The sequence below is a fragment of the Notothenia coriiceps genome, unplaced genomic scaffold, assembly GCF_000735185.1.
Source record: "Notothenia coriiceps isolate Sejong01 unplaced genomic scaffold, NC01 NC01_scaffold00037246, whole genome shotgun sequence".
NCBI lineage: Eukaryota > Metazoa > Chordata > Actinopteri > Perciformes > Nototheniidae > Notothenia > Notothenia coriiceps.
This window is the reverse complement of record NW_011369947.1, coordinates 7514266-7537619: the sequence shown is the minus strand read 5'-3', so window position 1 is coordinate 7537619 and position 23354 is coordinate 7514266. Positions and strand designations below refer to the sequence as shown.

Genomic DNA, 23354 nt, shown 5'->3' with positions numbered 1-23354 from the left:
TGTATTATGCTTTGAAATGATTTTAGGTAAGAGATCGATGTGCGTGGTCTAAGACTTTCAGATTGGAGACCTTTAGTTTCTTTTAAACACGATCCATACAACCAATTAGTTGCCTCACTGAACCTCGGCTACAGAGGTAGAAAATAAAAAAATGAAATCATTTTTGTATCTCAAATATTGTCTGTTATTGAAAGCAAAGACAAATGACCTGTCATTTAGGTATGAAGAGTTTTCACTTTCACTTAATGGGTAAAAAATGTTATTATAATTATCATGTAAATAAAGCAGAAGACTTATGGTAGCCATACTAATGTTATTTTATGCAATTTCCATTAAGCTGCTTGTGATTGTGACGTTCGAGGCAGTGTATTGTGCTCTCTTTGTGTATCTTTTCTCAGTTGGATCCATCCATAACAAAGCTAATTAATCATCCATTGAAACTCTCCCCTTTTTCTCCTCATTTTTTCAGCGTTCATGCTGTTGTTCAAAGCAAAGTCCAAAACTATAACCTCAGTATCCCCCGTGTGCTGGTTTGCCTTTTTTCTCTCCCAGCGCTGTCAGCCTCTGATCTTCATTCCTCTTAATATATCCAATGAAAAGAGTGATACAGCAGCCCTCTAAAGTTGAATATAAAGGCACTGTGTGTGTGTGTGTGTGTGTGTGTGTGTGTGTGTGTGTGTGTGTGTGTTTGTGTTTGTGTGTGTGTGTCTCTGTCTGGTTCTGTATGTGTGTGTGTGATGGGCAGGCAGAGCTTTGTCCCTCGGGCCCCTGCGACGGCGGCACCAGCGCCCTCTCTCTCCCCAAGAGGAAGCGCATTGACCTTTGCGTTGGTGGCCCTGGCTGGTGTGTGTACTTACATCAACGTAATTTGCATTAATGTAATCGGAGCTCTGTTCCCCCTCCAGGGCCTGCAGCCTGACACGGGAGTGATCATCTGGAAGAGAGGCAGAAGAAGAAACCAGCGTTGAATTAATCATATTAACGAGGGCATCAGGAGAAGAAAAGCGGGAGAGGGACAGGGAGGCAAACAGAAAGTGGTGATGGAGGAGTGATCAGACTGGCATTATGCTGCGGTGCAGATAAAAACAGGCTGTAGAAAAGCATTGTGGCTGATGAATGGCTGTTGTCATGTGACCTGAGCCTGGAGCCCAAACACAATAATGCTGCTTAAAGTGGACCTATCATGCTATATTTGAATAATATAGTGTAGGACCATACCTATATAAGGAATATTTATACTTTTTATTTTAAAAAATACCTTGTTCTAAATGAAACCTTAAATGAATTCTTTCGTTACTATTATAAAATTTAAATTTATTTCTACCTTTACTTACTGGTGTTTTATATATTTTATATCAGCTCCGTACCTAGGATAAAGGTGTTTAGGTACAGTGGTATATATGAAACAGGGAATAAGTTTCTATTAACCCCCATAACGTCAAACCGGATAGAGTGACGACTAGGATTAGTCTTTCAAAAAAAAAACACATTTCAGGTTCCGAGGTTTTTACATTCAAAGTAAAATTCAAAAACGATAAAGGTATAGGCCAAAATTTGAATTTCCACTCGATAGTACGTTTTACGGTGAAAACATGCAGAAAATATGTACTTGTACACAAGGGTCCACAAGGTCTCTTTGTGTTGGGAGAGATAAAGGAGGTGTGGGTTTAGAGAATTTTTTCCCCGACGTTGCCTAGACCTATGTCTGACTTAGGTCTAAACTTTGTGAAGATACTGCAGTGTCTTCACCGCGATGCCGATAACCCGGTTGAGGTGGTTAGTCCTCCTTCTGCGGCCTGTACCGGCAAGCTTTTCGCGACCTGTGCGACATCATGTAAAAAATACGTCCCGGACATCTACCCACGACAAGAGGTATCTTAGTCTGGGTACGTTTTCTGTCACAATTTAACCTCGCTTTATCCTTACCGTTTTACGTACNAATGTGGCTGTGTCCCCTTTATGTTCTGATAATCTATAAGCAATAAAACTGCAATTCCGTTTTCAAACATCAGAGCAGGCCATTCCTACGCTCTGTAGCAAGATTGCTACAGAGCGTAGGAATGGCCTGCTCTGATGTTTGAAAACGGAATTGCAGTTTTATTGCTTATAGATTATCAGAACATAAAGGGGACACAGCCACATTGGATATTAACCTATGGATTAACTACAGCACCGTTGTTATCGTTTTAATGCCATTGAAGACCAGTTTTGACCACAAAACCAAGGTAAGCCATGTTAGCGTTGTAGGCTACCTAGCGCCACATGTTTTGATGTACGTTTTTGTTGATAACGTCGCAAATTTGTATCTTTCAGTGTTGAGGTGGGCACCGTTAGATTCTGTGTCTTTACGATCATAAACGATGTGTTGGATGTGCAGCTAGGATAAGTAATAAGGGAGCTAGGAGTGATTTTCGGTGCAGTAATAGGTTAGCATTTTTCGCTCGGGGCTAATTCAGAGGCTCACTGATAGCATTGTGTGTGTTTTTTTTATTTAAAAAAAAAAAAATCAGTTAAATGAGTTTTTTCCGTTATATGGATATCAAATATTCATAGTTTATTAAATATTAAGGTTTCTTAGACATTGTTTCCAGCAAATGACGCAATTTCGGCCCGGAACAGGGTCCGTGGGGCTTAAGAGGTTTTAAAACAACAGGTTTCTCACAAAAAACTACATTTTACAAGATTACTTCTGTAGACATCATGATGATAACATTACTCATGATACATGTAGAGAGCTTGAACACATCATTTTTATTATTATTTTTTTACATTATTTTTAAGAAAGGCTGTCATCACATAATATATTTTAGTCCTTCTTATGAAAAATATATTTTACAATCGCACAAATAAGTTAGGAAGTCACTTTGAGGGCCACAGTTTAAACATTTCAGTCACTTTTGTTTTTTAGTCTCCTTTTTGTCTTTTTGACATTCTTGGCATTCCAGTCCTATCTTAGTAAAGGATAATATTAACATTGTTGGTATAAAGATGATAGCGTATAGTTTTAGTCAATGAAAGCGTTGTAAGTTATCAGATACATTCGAACATTAGTACATTTTTGTACTTACATTATATATAGCGAGTAAGGGTTTGAATACCTAACATCCAATATAAGAAAAGTTGTCATCACATGTCATATTTTAGTCCTACCTATGAAACATTTATTTTACAATCGCAAGTTTTTGAAAGCTATCTTTGAATGTCCTCCCAAGTTTTGTTATATTTCAAATAATTTAGGAAGTCGGTTTGAGTGTCACAATTTAAACATTTCAGTAGTTTTGTGTCTGTCAAAAATATCACCTGGTTTCATCTTGAAACATTAAAGATATCAGGCTCTTCTCAAGCTATGGATTTGTTGCTTACATGTAGCATTATTACCATAGACCTCTGTTTTGTCTTTAATATGTATGTAACACTCCATAAATATATACATCCACATCACCTTATAATACAACAGACTGTCATCTTCATGCCCAGTGTGTATCTGTGTGTGAGTATCTCAGCTGTTTATCAATGCAGAGACGCAGAAGCAACCAGAAGTCAGTGCTAATTCAAACTAATCTTTGGAGGAGGGCCGGCAGTTGGACTCTCTCATAAACTAAAGCCATCCGTCTACAGCTGTCAGATATCGGTCACCACCTCCCCTGTAAATGGATCCAGGGTGGCGGGCGCACTGGATTTATTTGACAGCAGTGTGTTTCGGGGCAGACGGACAGAAGAGTTTTATTGTCAGCTGTTTCGTTTCCAGGAGTCTTTCAGGGAGCAGTTGTCCTGGTTGGAGGTTTATGTGCGCCTGTCAGTGCAGAGCGAGCAGGTGGAGCTGTTGGCACTGGACAGGTTGGTGCTGTGATTTTAAGTGGAGGTCAAGGTACTGATGAGTATTGATCTTTCTTGTAGTTTACCATCTGTTGTAGTGATAATGCACATGTAGGTAACTTTATAATGCAATCAGATACCAGCGAACAATGTAAAACATGTTTTAAATAAGCAGTCTACTGAGGTTTGTAACCTTAAAGGGGTCATACGATGCTACTTTCTGGTTAATATTAGTGTTAACTGCCTCTACTGGGACATATCTCCATATTCTCTTTATTGCTGCAGCACCTTTTTTCACCTTCTGTCTGAAACCAGAGCCCAGTCTGCTCTGATTGGTTAGCTGGCCGGCTCTGTTTTGATTGGTCAACCGCTTAGAGATGTCCCGCCCTTAGCCTATCACGTACAATATGTTGGAGTGCTAGCCAATAGAAGTGCAAGTGTTACAAAGTGATGTCACTATGATAAGGAAGTAAACAAAGGAGTCCGACAGGGGGCATTTTATAATATTTGTTACACTTTTTTTCCATCTACTGTACAGTAGGTGCACCAAAACACACAATTTAAATGAATAGTAAATACTTGATCGGANGTGCAGACTGACCTCTAAATTCAAACGCACTTTTTCACAAGTCAGTCTCAATTTTTGAAGGCATGATGTGTTCAAATGTGGTCTTGTATAATGTAGTTTTTGGCAAGGAACTTGATTAACAAAGATGGTTTGAAGTACATTTTTAATATAAAAAATATATAATAGAGGTAATTATGTCCTGTTTAACTTCCAACACTAGCTCCAGGCAGGGAATGACAATTAAAACTACTTTNTTCTATTGGCTAGCACTCCAACATATTGTACGTGATAGGCTAAGGGGCGGGACATCTCTAAGCGGTTGACCAATCACAACAGAGCCAGCCAGCTAACCAATCAGAGCAGACTGTGTTCTGGTTTCAGACTTGGTTAGCTGGCTGGCTCTGTTGTGATTGGTCAACCGCTTAGAGATGTCCCGCCCCTTAGCCTATCACGTACAATATGTTGGAGTGCTAGCCAATAGAAGTGTAACGTAGTGATGTCACTATGTTACAGAAGAAAACAAAAGAGTCCAATGGAGGCTCATTGGGATTGACATGTGCACAAATCCTATACAACACACTACAGGAGAGGGTAAACCACAACAATCATAAAGGACCTCTTTAAAGGATGTAGAAATAAAACACTCTGTTTCTTTGAACAACAACACTCATTTTAGTGGAGAGCGTCGAATTGGATAAATGAACCTTAACCAGCTAACAGGGAGGTTTCAGCTCATAAACACTCCAAGAAACAACCTATAGTCTTTTAAAGATTCCACTTTGAAGACAAACACACACACACACACACACACACTCACATTCACATTCTCTCTCCCTGTGGACACCCCAGTCAGCCTTAATGGGAGCGTTGGGCGGTCGATGGGCGAGGTTAAAGGAGCCGTCGCTTCCTAATAAATATCAGAACACAGACACAAGCATTGCCTGAAAATGTGTCTTTCTGCAGTCCTGTGTGGGAAATAACGACAGTGTGTATTTGTGTGCTGCTTCCTGTTTACTGTGTGAACGTCCATCTTTCCTCTAACAAACCCTCTCCCTCCCTCTGTGCAAAGGTTAGTCTCTCGACCGATTTTACAGGCAGCAGTGCCAATAAAAGCTGCTCGTCTCACAGTAAAGCAGCTGTAATGAATGGAGAATGCTGCAGAAAATAAAGACCACAGGGGGGGGGAGGCGGGGGCTGGGATAGAGGTGCAGCTAGTTGGAATCAGAGCCAAGACTGAGGAGGGGTTTCTGTGTGTAGAAACAGATGGATTAAAAATAACTGAAAACTAAACAGAACAGTACATTTGTGAAAAGAAAAAAAAAAGATGTCCACTTGACCTGATGATGACCGAACCAGATGAAGTTAAAGGGGCCCTATGCTTTTTGTGTTATCAAGGTTTTTGTGCATGTAAATCAGGGGTTTCCAAACTACGGCCCGGGGGCCAAATGTGGTCCTCAGCAAATTCAAAAAGTATAATGTAATACCTAACAACCTTGAAATACACCCTTCATGTTTCCCCTTATTATCAGCAATCTGAGGCTCCTGTTTTAAGGGATGAGCTGCCAACACAATAAATGAAACCCTATGGAGAACTGTGATATTGGCTGTTTTTTTTCTTATGGCATTTTCAAGTATTAAGCATAATTTGCCTACATTTGATTGATTTTACCAACTTATGAGGCAATACTTTACCTTTAGTGGGGCCCCTTAGTATATTTTTCTGTATGTGGCCCTTTGTGAAAAAAGTTTGGACACCCCTGATGTTGTACTTTTTGGGTTTTTCCCTTTCCTATAGTGCAGTGGTTCTCAAACTTTTTCTGCCAGGCCCCCCCTTTGGAGAAAAAAAAAAGTCGGGCCCTCCCCAACAAAAATAGTCAGGCTCAGTGGCGGCGCCAGAGATTTCTTTTGGGGGTGCTGTGGGGTAGCTTGACGTTTCATAGAGGGTGCTCAAACATTTAGGGTTTCCCATTAATGTACCGGGCGCTACAGTGGAATTTTCTACTGCAACACTCCCCACGCAAATACACAGTGTGACTGTTGCAATGAAGGCTCGATAATCAGCTCACGGCATATAGGTGTAAGCAGGGGTAAAGTACTATTTTTATAGGTGGTGTGTGGACATCACATAGGGGGGTTCGGGGGCAAGCTCCCCCGGGAAGATTTATTTTTAAATATTGAAGTTAAAAGCATCAATCTGGTGCACTTTGAGAGCAAAATGAAAAGATCTATGGATACATCTCTCAACACCCATATGAAACAGAACTGTAAACAGATTTACTTTTTCTTTATGGATATTTTACAAATCACATACCTGTTTTTCATTTATTCTCTTATTTTTTTATAACTATAATGATCATGATTAATGATCAATGAGGATATAATGATCATGATCATGATCAAACATGTGCCTCGGAAATAATTGTTTACATTAATCGTGACCAAACCGTTTGAGACCCACTGAGATAACTTAGACTAAAGTTAAAGTGGAACAATATAGTATAGCCTACCTATACAAAACATGTCTGTGAAGTTTTTTTGCTTAAAATACCAAACAGTTCACCCATTGTAGCCATGCCTCATGCTGCTCATACCCCTCTTTTGCAGCCCTGTTATGCCCCTTTCACCAACGCGTCGCTTACGTCGAGGCGTGCAGGAAACTAAACCCACCTCCCCTGAACATGGGTCGACTGAAGAGTCTCGTCATGCCTGCCTACAAGCAATAGTGCTGAGCAAAGTGACTAGAAGGCAACCACACATTTATAAAAAGAAACACACTTTATAAAGTCAGGCAACACTAACCAGGCTTCGTGTGATTCTGTTTATTTGTACCTTACTTTGACCATCCGTTCACTGTTATTGATCATTGTGGAGAGCAGGCAGACGTTTTGTTTTGTTTTGTTTAATAGCAGCTATCGGATGNTTTTCTTTTCAAAATACCAAACAGATCACCCATTGTAGCCATGCCTCATACTGCTCAAACCCCTGTTTTGAAGCCCTGATATAGAAACGCAGATTTTGGGTCCTTAGCTTGAAAAAAATAAATAAGAGGAGGCGGAGCTAATGCCTGATCAGAATTCTACCGGAGATAAAGTTAAATTCTGCTGTGATAAAACGCCATCCTGTTTAAACCACGTCAAGGATTGTTTCTGAAATAGTATGGAGCTCAAATGCTTTTTCTCCTGCAGGTTTATCACAAGGTGAGTTCCTTTTTTTATTTCCTGCTGTGTGCTCTCCAGTACAGGTTAGCTCTGAGTGTTAGCGAGGCTTGCTAATGTAAACAAAGACGTCCAAAACACGTCAGGCATTGTTTCTGATAGCAACTTTCTGTGGGTCCGCCGACGTCAGTTCGGATGGAAATCTGTTTCCGCTCGTTCTACACCCGTTTTTAAAATTTGGGTACGGAGGAAAAGAGAGAGGGTTTTATTTTCTGACGCTGCGTGAGTTCCCCGACGCACCGGGGACACATATTTATGTATAAAAGACATCACAAAGTGCATTTAGCATGATAGGTCCCCTTTAAGTAAGTTTGATTCTGGATTCTACCTGTTGCTTTGGGTTATAAAGAGACACACTTCACTATAACGTGATTGTAAACTAAAGAACTGTTTGTACTTCAACATTTAAAGTTAGGGTCTGAATTGGTTCCACTTTTTAAATTGAATAAGACAAAGTGATCATTACATGCTGTCCTTACTTAGCAACTGTCACCTGCATTGTTCACATGGTCTGTTTCTTTTTACATCCCGTTAGAGAATTCTCACTCCCTCAAGGTACTAGGTCTGGTTTTTGAATTGATTACATCATCTTTGATATTATTCTGGAGGCATGCATTTTCGTTTGAACAGCGCTGGCGAAATTTGTTAAAATCTTTGTGTTGTTTCCAACCCTTTCATCTCAGTGTGAAGCTGCATGCTTTTCTGCCAACGATACAATGCGAATACCAATACCATGCAATATTCAAATAATGGCCTTAAAATCTAAGTGTGTTATATAAAAAGTTGAGAAAAAGGCAAGGTCTTCCAGCAAATCATAGCGTTTTTTTGCTAGTTTATTATTTTCAAGCGATATTTGACGAGACATTTTTTAGCACAAGTAATATTTCCATAACCTTGTTTAGTATGTTTTCATACAATAAACATAAGAGGGAACAGCATAAAGTACTTTTCAAAACAAGTCAAGGTAGCAAAGAACACTTTAAAGAGGTACTTGTGAAATAAACACATAACCCAGAACTTCTTGAACCTAACCGCACAATAGAAAAGGGTTAAGGTCTGGAGCACATGTCTGAATGTTGTGTAAAATCTCTTAGTGGACAAAAGATGTTAAAAAGTGTACCTTCTCCACAGCGAAGGTCCTGATGACATACTCTGACAGCAGCTCAGTCTCTATCAGCGTCACCTTGATGTCTCTGTAGATCTCAGTGTCATCGGGCCAGTACTTACAGCACTTCACCTGAGAGTGACAGAAGCAAGTGTTTCATACAGTAAGCACATGCACACAATACTGCTTACTAATTGCAATGCATTTAAACAAGCTTTTATTTCATATTAGAATGTCTGCACGCTATCATTTCCCCATAAAGGTGATTGTCACCCTGCATTTGCCACCTGATATGTCAGCGTCTGAGACATTTCTCTGAAGCCAAGATGAGATTTGCTTCGTATTAGTTTCAACCCCTGGTCAAAGACCTGCTGTAAATGGGAATCTTGCGTATCGACGGTGAGCTCATTCTCATTCTCACATTCTCACTTTTTCATTCCCACATCGATAATGTGAAAATGAGTGTAAAAGTAGACTGTGGAGAAGCTGGAAGAGAAGAGAATAGACACTGAGGGACGGGGTGAGATTTGTCCACCTTAAGTTTTTTTGACTACCAGTAGGGAGAAAAAGGACAAAACATTAAAAAGACGATGTTCTACAATTGGATGAGGGAGATATAATGACAATCCAATAACGAGATGAAATAATAAACTCTCAGCTGTTTAAAACAGATTTCCCAACAGAAATCTAAAACATCCCACTGGAAATATTACTCGTATTAGGGGTATCAACGGGTAAAAATTGTACACATCTCCCCCCCCCCCCGTTCAATTAAACTGTTGATACTGAAGGAGTAAGGCTGGTAATAGAGATGGAGATCATGGAGGTATATCAGAGAATGATAATTTTTGATGAGGGATAAATGTGACATCAGCCACAACTAGATTCAATTTTCATTTCTGGAGTCTACGAGCACTGATTAGGAATGAAATGAGATTCTGGTTTGTGGAGTGACACAGACAGACGGGGACTTTCAGGTCCTTCTCTCTGACACCCCGATGACTAATCCCCGATGACAATCACAAATCCACCGTCCGCTTCCAGCCAGATTGAATTAGGCAAAAGCCATTACCTTATTAAATCACTCTGAATCAGGCGCCTGGTTTTTTGGGGGGGAATCAGCCTTTGGGCTAAATTATGCCAGCATACACACAGATGTTCTTTTTTTTGTGGGTCCACTTATGTCTATTTTTTTCATGGCACTTGAACTCATTCTCTCACATTGGAAAAGAAGCACAAGGTAGCATCACCTCAACACACACACACAAACAACCTTACAAACCAAATCTCTCATACATCAAAGTACGCAGAGCGCCGCCCCTGTGTGTGAGCCAGCGGGGTACACAGGCTGCGTGTGCCAGGATTTCCCAGAGTTCATCAGCAACTGTGCCGAGCAGATGGCCCACTGTGATACGGCAGAGTGGTTTTATGAGGCCCCACCGAGGAGCCACCGTCACTGTGACCAACTGTGCCTACCGCCCGCCATTGGACAAGGATCATATAACAGACGGTTAGGGGGCCGGGGCCCTCGGAGGACGCTCCGCAGCTAAGCAGGTGTGGAGAAGGTGTGGGGCGGGCCGGGCTCGGCTACTGTAGAGGAACGGCCTAATGAGGTACCTAGAGATGGGCCCATGAATCATTATCAGCTCTGCTACCTTTAAGCCCCCACCAAATATGCACATCAGCGGAATCAAGGTGTGCCTGTGTTTAAAGGGGCTTTCAGAGTGAATGTGCTTAACATTCTTGGAGTAAAAACCCCCAGGCAGTCAAAGCATTACACTCTACGCTAAGACCTTCATTTTCTCTTGATTATAACCTAACCATGAGGAACTACAGTGCGACTTAAGTGGAACTAATTAGGACTGAAGTAGGGCTCTTTTTTTCTTTCTTTGAGGCAGACCTCATGCTATAGCGAACAAAAAAATGGAGTCAAGGTTCTACGATTAGTTCGAACACTATGAAGCATCTCTACCACTCACTAGCAGTCCTCTTTTGTCCAATGACGATAACATTAAGGGATATTTCTGGTAGGAGCTGCTGGCTACGACAGCGGAGTGTAATCTCCTGTTATAGAGCCACTCAGATGAAACAGTACTCAGTTGCCTGGATGCCTCTCTGGTAATGAAGGCCATCAATCAGTTTCTTCTCACTGATCAGATGGATGGAAAAAGAGCTGGCGGCATGCGAGACCTGCGCCTCACACACACACAGAAACATCTGGGTACTGATGTTCAAACACACAAAGGCACTTAAAAAAAAGATGGCTGCGTTTGCCTTGAGATACAATCAGGCTGTCAGCCGTCCGGGGGCAAGGTAATCTTATTTGAGATCAGCGGTTGGAGTGAACATCAAATTAATGAATACCCACCCTGCCCACTTCCACCAGGTTGGTCACCATGACGATCGCCGCCGTGTTCTCCTGCCACACCATCCTCCAAAAGTCAAACACCGTCTCCTGCATGGGGCCTTTAAAAAAACAGAAGAGAGTATTTGTGAGTTAGTAAATTGCACTTACAGTCCTTTTATTACATCATGTGTTGATCCTAGTCCCATTTGATAGTGTCCTTTGCAACAGAAGCCATTTTTTTCTTTTTGGGCTAAATCCAGTTATTCTGTCCTCTTGACCTTTTTAACATCTGAGTTTCTAGATACTCTGTCATGGTGCATTGTATTTGGATTAACTACAGGAGGTTTCTTTAATCTGTCAATACATACATTTTAAGGCTAAAATATTCAGACTCACAGACAGAGCACTTTGCTACCTGAACATTTGAATTTCAATTAAGATTGTTGAAATGTTATTTCGGAGACAACTTTTTTCTATATTTTTAAACATGGCTGAAGGAGTTTGCTCCCATTCAGCCAAAAAAGCAACATAGAAGCAACATTTTATTTAAATATCACTGTAGGTAGGATATGATATTTCAATTAAATGGAACTTAAGGTTGTTGTCCGACTCTTTCAAAAAGGCCCATACCAAACAAAACTAAATAATTTATGAGTGTTGCCACAAATCTTACAATACTAGCTAAAAGTGAAAATTATCCACAGAGCCAGGGAGAACAGTTTATAAACAGTAATACACTGAATTTTCAATCTACACAACTCTCCCTGGATTAATCTTATGATTCGCATCATGTTTAATTTAACGCATTATTCATCACTTCCTTTAAAAAAGACTATTTGTGTATGTATTATTCACTTCACTGATGTTCTTAATGCAGTGGCGACATGTTCACTGTTCACATGTTGCTTCTGTCTTCAGAGGCAGAAACAGAAACAGATCAACTTGCACACAATAAGCACACACAGGGGATTTGAAGGTATTACAGTGCTGCAGCAACAATGCAGTTTACAGAGCATTTCCCCTCCATTTTCCCTTCTTGGATGGGACATTGAAAACCATGTCAAACCAGATTTATTTATAGTGCTTCCAATAACAGATTCATCGCAAAGTGCTTACTCTACAGCGGAGGGTTTAACTACAGATGAAAACAAGTGAGTGTAAATAAATCACACATTTAAAGATGAGGCTAAAGCCTGTGTGTGTGTGTGCGTGTGCGTGTGTGTGTGTGTGTGGCAAAGCTCAAAGTAATTACCACTACACCTCATCTGCTCAACACCAACCTTTCCACTGAACCAGACCCTACCGTGTCTGCTGAACATCAAAATAAATGAGCAGCGAGCCATTGAATGCCTCCAATATTTAAAACTCCACTGAGCAATAATTGTGCATTGATAGGATTTTAATTATTATTCTGGTTAATTAGAATTATTAATATTAGTTTTAATCAAGCACCAAGTGGAGAAAAAAAATTACTTCTGACAAATTAATTAGTGAATGCAAATCTCTGCAGTTGTGCATTCTCCTGCGATGGGCCAAATTACCTGGAGACATGACAAATTATTCAGAGACACACAGAGAGACACGGCACAGACACAAACTCAACTTTCAGTCATCACTGTAATTATTTGGTAAATAAATTAAATAACCTTTAGCCCCTTTGAATCCTGTTAAAAAACAGGTCATGTAAATCAATTGAGTTATTCTTACAGGCTTTTGGCGGACAGCGTTTGGTCAGTCTCCAAGTTTTGATGTAAAATTCAATACTTTTTTAATTGTCATTTAAAGGGCACACAAGTAAATTGTACTAGAACATGTTTACATACTTTAATGTAAAAAAAAACTATTATTTTCCCCATACGGTCTTTCAAAATATTACCGCATCACGTCATTCTGAAAGGCTGAATTTTGATGCCTGTCTCTTTAAGCCCTATCTTAAATATACCCTTTAAAAGAGACACACAAATCTTAGTTTTGATGCATCGAAATGTTGATTAACTTGCATCAGGAAGGTTGCAATCAGAGTTTTTTGGAAAATTAAACATTAGGCTAAATGGAAGCCCTTATGAATAACACAACTTAATGTTGAATATTACTGAAATAAAATGGTTCGTTTACTGCTTGAACGGGACACATGTCCCAATGTCTTCACTTATTCAAACATTGACTGATATATGCGGTTTTCATATAGGTAAGAAGACATTTGCTCTACGGCCCGTCCACACGGCGGCGTGCGTTGAAGCTTCAACGCTTCTGCCCATTCACTTTGAATGGGGTGACGTCACGCTTCGCCGAACTGCATTGTGGGAGTGTCGCTACGCGTTGCTCACGTTGCTCGCTTCAAAAGTTGAGCAATTTTCTACTTTTGAAGCTTCGACGGAAGCGTCAGCCAATCAAATCATATGCCGGTACAAGCTCTAGCCAATCAAACCATGTGCCCTTGTGTCCGGGGCGGGAGATTCATGTGATTGGTTGTTGGTCGAGTTTCAGACACGCCCACCTGCAAGCTTCAACGCACGCCACCGTGTGGACGCTGCGTTACTCTTCTCAAAATTAAGGAGTTAGGGTTATCTTCTAGCTAGTAGTTAAAACTACAACATTATGGCGGATCTCAAACTAGGGATGTTTGTATGTCTATCATGTCCAATTAGCAAATCAAGGTAAAAGCACTCTTAAAACAAGCTTTGTTGCATATAAACAGTATTTAATCTTTTGATCATTCAGTGGAGAAGTTATGAGACACCAGTTGCAGCAGCTCCAGCATCCTTTCCCATTATTGAAGTGTTTGTGTTCCTTATTGGGTTTCGTCTTCTGCAACAACCTAATTTCCCTCAGGGGATCAACAAAGTGCCATCACCATTTTAATGACTCGATTGATCAACCCGTGTTTTGATTTGCTTTCTGTGGTGCCTAAACTGTTTTTTAACGGTCTATCCTCCAACTGTACTCAAGCACAGCCTCATGCAACATAGTTTAAATCAATTTCTGCCAAACTGTGCAGTGAAATTTGAGAGACTTCTTGCAGAATAAAAAGATAAATGACTCCAAATGATCCCCACAATCATGTCTCGGCAGCCAGCCCATTTTCTCTGGAAACATTTAGCAGAGAATAACAGTTGATGTTTTGTTAAATTAAGAATTTAACTTCTGCTCACTTATTTCCATCCCAAATTGGATAGCTCAACATTTTGGAACAAAACTCAATATCTTCCATTTTTATTCCCACATTTCGGCGCTTTGTCTCGATTGTAACAGTAAGACCTCAATCTCCAATTCCAGTCACTACCAGCCTCTCCAATAACTGATTGAACCACCCACTCTGCTTCCTCCTACACTTGTCCCCGAAGGGAGGAAACGCACTGCTGAGAAGTTTGCGAGAGGAAGACTGAGAAGCAGGACAGCTGGTGTGTAGGACTTCAGGAATACAATAACACTTGGCATTGTGTGGCAAATCATCCAATGTGAGGCTCCTGCCAAGCTTTAGCCAGCCAATTTATGTTCCCATTTACATGAATAGATGCGAAATAGGTGAAGAGCAGACGGTAAGTAGTGCTGAACTTGATGACAAGTTAGGAAGCGAGTGAGTTTGGCACCTGATGAATTGCTTTATAAGAAAAAAATGGTCACAAACATAAACAATGGTGACGACAAGAAGGAAATTGATATCTATAAGGCTCATTCTCTACTTTTTCAATCATTAACTTAGAATGACATTAGAACAGACCTTTCCATTCAACTCTAGATAGCATGATAATCAGAGTGGCGGCCATTTGTATGTGTTTGGTACGCATTGAACTACGACAGTTGAAGTGGGGTACTTCCGTAAATCAACTTGCTAAAATTAGCTTACTACTCGCCTACTTAGGTTTTGCGGCAATTGCAAGTACTTTCGTAAAGTGTAGTACAAAGAATAGAGTTGCGTGTTTTGCGCATAATCACCATTTCCTTGCCTCTAGAGGGGAATTAAGGATTGCTGAATTTCATTGCTTTATATTTTCTACTGAATGTGACAAACCTCACAGCCCCACTGACATCTTTTGTCACCATAACAACTAACAACAATTGCCATTTCTACAACGAACACCGACTCAAACAATAGTGATGATCAGAGTGAAATTGGATTTTTCTAAAGGCTCGTTCTTTTGTGTTTCGATGAAAGAAATTGAATGACAGTTCAAATCAGGACAGTATGGTCAGAGTGGCAGCAATTTTTATGTGTACCTTTGCAAAGAACTATGATCATTACATAGGGCTCGAGTTTAGTTAACAAGTAGCTGATTCACTGAGGTTAGGTTTTAAGCAAGGAGAGGCTTTTGTGCACCATCTCCAATGCCTTGCAGCTGAGAGGAATTAAGGATTAAGTCACTTCATATTTCTTCATGTTTCCTATTGAATGTGACACTTTTGGGCTGACATGTCTTCTCACCACAACTAACAGCAATTGCCATTCGTACAACAGGCATGACATTTGCCCTTTTAAGTTTTTCAAGGAAGAAATTGGTTTGAGAGATGACTCGAGGAACTACGCGGCGAGAGCACTGTTTCTACGAGCTGCGTGAAGTCTAGTTGAAGAAGTTTGGAGGAGGCACTTCACAGAGGAAGTACACCAGTAGAAGCTTCACTTCCAGCTGTCAGAGTGCTGCTGCAGCCGACGCTGTGTTTTGGGACCGGGCCTGTTCCTCCTCAGAAGCGATGAGTGTGACAGCTGTAGAAGTCCCCCAGCCAGGTACGCCGCAAAACTCCCGATCAACGTGCGCGCAAACACACTCTCAGACAAACACACAGGCGCTGTGTTCCCTCTTGCCCATTAATATTACATGCAGCAGACTCTGGCATAATGTACACTCACTTATCATTGATTTGCTCTCTCTCTCTTTTCCATCTCCAACCCCCCCGCCCCCGGTGGGCTTTGAGATGTTAACCTGTAAATAATAAAACTTTTGCGATGCTGGTGACATTTGGTGCTTGTGAAGGAGGGGAGGGAAGAGCGGAGAAGACCAGAGGGGGAACGCTTGATGAAATTGAACCCTTCGCCGCATCATGAATATTTTCCACATCACCAGGAGGAAGCAGGGACTTATCGGAGCCGTTTGCACCCCGGCTTCAGTGTAATTCACAGTCTACACCAGGAGGAAGCTCATGTCTGATCGGTATTTAAATGATCCGCAGGACATAAAAATGGACAGAGGCAAGGCGGCAAACTGGGAGGGCTGAGCCGCATGCACGCGTTCAATTTCGCTAAGTAGGTGAGCTGTGGCTGGCGTTGAATTACTCAGAGTCAGTTGTGGTATTCCTCCAGCAAAAAAAAAAATCCCGGGATGAGAGAATGACCTACATAATGGGTAGCGGAGCTGAGGTGATGAGGCTTTTATGGAGTGACAGCTGTTCTACCTGCCGTTGTCACCTTGACGGAGCAAAGGGACTCATCAATAAAACCCAAAGTAATGAGTGTCATTGTAGTTTATAGCATAAGAGAACAGGGACAACGTTACGCCACCCGTCTGCCATATTAAGCACATCCTCAACCACCCCCACAGCCAATTTATGGGTACGATACTTTAGCTTATCCAGCACTATTGGGGGTGTCATCACTTTCTGAGCTACCGCTGGTCCCAATGGGCATGAGTTGAAGTGTCACTCACTGAAAAACTTTACTGGGGAAAGAGAAGAGACTACTTCCTAATTTTTTTTTTCGCCAACTGTGCCAATGCCCAGGTGCTTTTTTCAGGTGGTACAGTATGCAGTTTTTCAGACTGAGAGAGACTCGTCTGTGTGTGTGTGCTTCTATCATCTCTGCTGCTCAGTGTCAGCAGACTGAGCCTTCCTTCCCGTCAGTCTGCTGGAGCCGATGATGAATTATAAAAGCGCCCGCTCTCCCAGAGAATACAGATGCACACACACACACACCATGTGTCATCACTTCAGGGGACATTACATTGACTTACATGCATTTCCTGGAGACTTATCCTAACCATAACATGCCTAACCCTAACCAAGTCTTCACCCTAAAATTAATGATTCCCCTCATGGGGACCTCCAATTTGTCCCCAGTCCCCACATGTGACTGTGTAAACAGATTTAGGTCCCCACAAGTATAGTAATGCTAGGACACACACACANATATTGTAGGGCCATACCTATACAAAACATGCCTCTTTTGCAGCCCTGTTTCCTCTTATTTATTTTTTTCAAGCTAAGGACCCAAGATCTGCGTTTCTCTAACAGGGCTGCAAAAGAGGCATGTTTTGTATAGGTATGGCCCTACAATATATTTCAAATATAGCATGATAGGTCCACCTTAAACTGCAAATATATATTAGATATATGTAAAAGTTTATAGATGTAACAACATAATCCTGTGTTCCTGGAGCAGAGGCTTGACTAGAGAAATGCTACTGTACTAAAGGTCAAGAAAAGGTTTTGGCAGCCTTGAACATCCTGTTTGCTGTCGGATAATGAAAACGTTGCTCCTCGATTTTGTCCATGAAGTGTGTGTTTGTATTCAATCTGACTCTCTATTTGCTGAAGAAGGACCTCTCACATCGTCTGCACACTGTATCTGCTGTTCTCTCCAAACACTGCTCTGCTCTGTGTGTTTAACATGATGACTCTGCTCCTCAGAGAGGGGCTCATGAGATTCGGGAGATCCGACAGTTTCACTTCACGGGCTGGCCAGACCACGGGGTTCCCTATCACGCCACGGGCCTGCTGGGATTCATTAGGAGAGTCAAGTCCAAGACCCTGACCAACGCTGGGCCCATGGTGGTCCACTGCAGGTTGGTGTGCACTGCAAAGACCACTCTGTTTCATACTTTAGGTTATCCTCTGTCTCACCTGTCAGTGTATACATGTTCTCTGTCCTACTAGTTGATGTTACACTCCACAGTTTTTTAAGGCCTCAGATTTTAAACATTAGCAGTTGGGGCCACAAGATAAGCAAAGTATGAAGTAACGTCTGCAGCCTGTGACATTTTTCGACAATATCCTCCCCTTTGTCTCCCCCTTTCAACGCTGCATCTGGAATAAAGGCGCTCCTGCCGTAAAATATCTTAAAACAAAACCAAATCTGTATGTTCTCAGCAATATGGAAGGTAGACCTGTGCATAAATGTAGATCATAGCCAATATGTTGTAAGAAAGTAACACTATTTCCTCCTAACATACTTTGATTGTCAGTCTTCTTGTTTGTCTATTGGCGCACATTAGTTTTCAGTAGTCTCTAGGAAAAAAATAATTGCTGACTTCAAGTACAGGGACAATACTTCAAATATTTTAATTATGTAAAACTGTAGGTTTCCTTAACAAAACAGTGGTTTCTATGGCACCGCTGAAGTGTCCAATGTGTGTTTCCCTGCAGTGCCGGGGCGGGGCGGACCGGCTGCTTCATCGTCATCGACATCATGCTGGACATGGCGGAGAGAGAGGGGGTGGTCGATATCTACAACTGTGTGAGGGAGCTGCGCTCACGGAGGGTCAACATGGTGCAGACTGAGGTACGGTGCATCTGTCCCACTGTGACTCTCCATGAGTGAAAGGAAGAGTGAGGATTCAGAATGGCAGGCTGTTGCCATCAAATGTGGATTAACTAGATTCTGCGAGGATTACTAAACATAAGCTCCTCTGGTGCTCCAGAACAAAAGCAAAGAAAGAAGCTCTTTTGTATTTTTTATTCAGGGGAAATAAATCATTACCTGACATTTATTAGTCAATATATCTGCAGACTAAGTGATCCAATCTGTAGGGACTTTGTTCCAGTTTGCCAGTGACTGATGATGCCCATTATCTTTTAAAATGCAGTATAATTAGTTTTAATTTTTCGCCGTCAGTCATTTTGAAGCGCCAGTTCAAGTGCATTTTTTAGTAGGGATATATTTTATTATATAACAAACTGTCCACATTATAACTGACCTCCATGTGACGTCTGTACACGCTCTCAGTTCTTGTTTTAACCTGTTTTTAAATATAACATGTTTATATTTTGACATGAATTTATAGTTACATTTTTATGATTTCTCACATAAGACATTTATAGAACACACCAACTATTTCCCAGTAGGCTAAACACAAGTGCTTGGCATTACATGCGATAATAAAAAAGGTTTAAATGCTGGTAAATGAGATCATTTAGCTGGTATTGGCGTCTGAAAACACCCCTCCATCTTTATACTAGTGCGGGCTACCCGATGGACTTTGTGCTTTCGTGAACACGGGCCATCTGGAGGTGTCCACAGTCTCGTTGGATGCTCCATTTCACCGTAATTCCCTCTAAATCACAGGCGTCGTTGGACATAATGGGCAAATGCTTCATCGTTGACGTCCGAATTGGGATTTGAGTAACTGGAGACCAAATGTTGTTCACCCTGAGTCACTCTCCTCAAATTCAGTGACCTTCAAAGTGTGTGTGTGTGCGTTTCCCCTCGCAGGTGTTTCGGGCTTGTTGGCACGGCTGTTGAGCCCGCGGCCAGACACTAACCCTCCAACGTGGTTTAATCTGTCCGCGAAAATGAAAAGCCTTGTTGTTGTTTATAGTTTATGAGCTCAGATAGGATCTATCAATCTGTTGATTCCTGTTTGAGGGCCGTGTTGCCGCCGACCCAGCCTGAGCTAGTGAAACACTCGGGTCAGCAGTTCAGGTTCTGCACCCGACTTAACAAATGGCAACACATGTTTCCCCGTAAATCTGTGAATCAGTGACCCCTGTGCAAGTGTGCGGATTTTGGTCCGAAGTGACAAGGGAGTGTCAGCTGGAAATGTCACTTCAGAAGAGATTTGCATCAAGCCTCAAGCTGTGTCATCACGTCCACTGCTTGAGTGACTGATGCGAGGAGGAGGAAATGTGTCGCGATTTCCAGTTTTGCTCTGCAGGAAGTTGGGAAAGCAGGGTGTTTTTCGTATTGTGTGTAAACGTCAGCCTTGTTTTAAGCCTTGACAAAATCATGTGCAAAAACCCGATGAGGTTTTGACCAGACCAAGGTCACCACAGTTTGACGTGGTCCTCAAAAACTGAAAAAGGTCATTGAATTCCTGAAAAAGCCTTCTTCCAGGCCTCTAAGGTTTTTAAAAATGTCATGAAAGTCTGGGTTTTATAACAGAATGAAATCAGCTTTGTACCAAGAATATGCAAAATTATGTAATGTAACCTTTGAACACAGACAATGACAAATATTAGTCATAGAGACTGCCTCAGGGGAAAAGAATAATCATGGTAAGGTCACGGAAAGGTCATTGAATACTTCTGGTGAAAAGGCAGAGGAACAGTCATGCATTTCTGCCACTTCTGTTTGGTAAAAAAAAAACGGTCTCTTTTGCCGTAAGTGTAAGAAGTCTTATAGATCCGCAATGAGGATGCTGTTTTTTGCAGGAGCAGTATGTCTTCATCCACGACGCCATCTTGGAGGCGTGTCTCTGTGGCGACACCACCATCCCTGCCAGTCAGCTGCGCTCCGTCTACTACGACATGAACCGCCTGGACCCCCAGACCAACTCCAGCCCCATTAAAGAGGAGTTCAGGGTGAGGAGATTCACACTCTGTATGCAAATAAAGCAATATCTCAGGAGTAGGACAAGTTCAAAACAACAGTAAACATGTTGTCTCTTGACGAATGGCGCAGACCAATCTGTGCCAATCAGAAGCAGAGATGGCAAAAGTACACACATCCTTTACTCAAGTAGAAGTACAGATACTCGTGTTTAAAAATACTCTGGTGAAAGTAGAAGTACTGACTAAACTTCTTTACTCAAGTAAAAGTAAAGAAGTATGGGCTTTGAAATGTACTTAAATAAACATACATGCATAACTACCAATTGTTTTAAAGAGTACCTGACCTCCCTTTATATTAATAGAACAATAATGTCATTGTTAGCTAATGAATGTTTCCATGGTGACCAACGGCAACATGACAACGTTTTCATTGGTCCCTTTTAGAGAAGACCAGGAAATGATGGATACACGGATCGTGTTCAAATCAATAGGCACGCAATGACTAAATAATAATGATCACGCCACCAAACACACATTCAAACTAAAGGAACCGGCCTGTTTGGGAAATGTAAGAAGTAGAAAGTTCAGGTATTTGTGTTAAAAATGTAAGAAGTAGAAAGTACAGGTATTTGTGTTAAAATGTAAGAAGTAGAAAGTACAGGTATTTGTGTTAAAATGTAAGAAGTAAAAAGTTGTAAAGTACTCCACTACTTCCCACCTCTGTTCAGAAGCAAATATATCACCTTGCTTTAATCTGTAATAGTAGAACCCCTCCTCGGACCAATCAGTGTTATACGAGATGCATCGCCCCCCCTTAAGTTTCATCTCAGTCGCATCAGGGGAGTAAGAGCTATCGCTAATGTAACTGATTAAAGAATTGCATTGTTAATTACCATATTGGGAGATAATTAGCACACCCAAGAACCGAGCGCCTACCTTCCTGCGCCGGTCTGACGGTGTGTGATTCTTCTTCGTCCCTGACAGACTCTGAACATGGTGACGCCCACGCTGCGGGTGGAGGACTGCAGCATCGCCCTGCTGCCCAGGAACCACGAGAAGAACCGCTGCATGGACGTCCTTCCTCCAGACCGCTGCCTCCCCTTCCTCATCACCATCGACGGGGAGAGCTCCAACTACATAAACGCCGCGCTCATGGATGTAAGAGTCGATATTTATTTTATTACCCCTGTCGTGGCTTCCTTCCTTGTCTTTCCATCGAGCCACTAGACGCCTTAAACAGACAGTTCTAACTGGTTTCTTTCCTTTTAAATTACTCACAGTTTGAAGTGTTGCTTGTCGATACTATAAATTGAATATTTCCGTTTTTTTCGACCTGCATTGGTATCCTAAAAGGTCCCTTGTCGAAAAACTTTACTGGAGTTGAGTTGACCGGGGTAATACCCAAAAAAAATGGCGGTGATATAAACAATACTTGTAGAGGTGTACACAATTATTGTTATTTAATTGGAACAAAACATTTACGAACATAAACATCCTTCCACCCCTCCGACCATTCACCCGCCCTTCTTGATAAAGTAATACTGTCTATTAACACAAAGAACAGAACCACTACGGAACAGAGAAATGTAGAGTGCAGATGTTGGACGTCCACAACGTACACTCTTGAAGTTTTTTCGATGCGATTTGACTTCAGTTCCAATTTCGGAGTTCCAATGTCGGTCAACGGAAGATACATATTCTGCGACTTTGTGGCTACAGTCGTGATTGTCATTTTTTTTTTTTGATCGGAATTTTATAGGCACTACCACACCAGGTAATCGCATAGGTTCCCGTTTTATGGCACGAAACTGTAGTGACTTATCGCAAACTGTTCCTTCGTTGTACACCCGGGCACACCCTTGCAAAATCGGAGCGAGTCGACGGGTTAAAGTACGGAACGACTGGCCTCACCAGTTAAATAATTAAATTTTGCAGTGTCCCTAAGTCAATGGTTCTTAAATCTTAACGCCGATGTTACGGAGGAAAATTACTCGAGGCCAACCTCACTTACTTAGATTTTCGCGAATTAGCAAGACCATTTAACGGAATAAGAAATAGTCACTAGGGGTAATAGGGGTGATCGTACTCGTAAACCGATAAGAAGGACGCCCGAAAGAGTGTGTGTGTTTTGGTATTATTTGTTTTGTCAAGTATTAAAGTACGTTAATGTCAAGATACGTTCACTTTTGATTCTTACCGAGTAGGTTAAACTCGGCTAGTATGCATTCCGGTTTGTTTTCTTATGTTTAGTAACAATGAATTATTATGTAATGCCAATGTAAAGTGAATTATTATGACTCTAGTAAAAAAATCGTTGGAAAACTTTTCATGACTCTTAAAAGGACTCTACTATACCCTTGTCCCATTTCTTGAGGTCGGGACTGGTCCGAGACGTGACAAAAGTACCAGGGTATAAACGTAAATTCATAACCCCCCAACAACCTCGGTCATAAAACTAAAATATTCCTTTCCCGGGTGGATTACGACTGCATACGGAATCAGTTGCGGAGTGAATAATTTCCCTGAATGTTAAGGGTGCCGCGGACACGATTTCGGTGTCACTACCCTTTGGACAACTCTGCGGCCAGTCATCCTTGTCAAAAATTGGCATGTGCCATGTATTTTAACATATTCAATGCGGAAAATTCAATCCCTTCTAATATTCGTATAGTTTTTTTCTTCTTATGGATTCAACAAACAATAAAAATAAACTCAAAACGGATAAAGAAAAGCTTATAACGGATTTCCGGATAAAAGAGGAACAACATACCACGTTTTCAAGAACAATAAAATAAAACTCGTTTGTGTAGCGGTTGTACTAGATTT

At 41.4% G+C, this 23354-nt stretch overlaps 1 protein-coding gene across 1 annotated transcript in view; it reads left to right on the top strand.

The window, feature by feature from the left end:
• The first annotated feature begins 10263 nt into the window (after positions 1-10263).
• The window catches only part of LOC104966350 (receptor-type tyrosine-protein phosphatase mu-like), a 15035-nt gene continuing 1944 nt past the window's right edge, over positions 10264-23354 (top strand). The window contains exons 1-5 of the mRNA XM_010795539.1: positions 10264-10269; positions 17670-17824; positions 18405-18540; positions 20409-20558; positions 21513-21686. Of these exons, the coding sequence (XP_010793841.1) occupies positions 17808-17824; positions 18405-18540; positions 20409-20558; positions 21513-21686 (477 nt within the window). The 5' untranslated portion in view covers positions 10264-10269; positions 17670-17807. The remainder of the gene's footprint in view (positions 10270-17669; positions 17825-18404; positions 18541-20408; positions 20559-21512; positions 21687-23354) is intronic.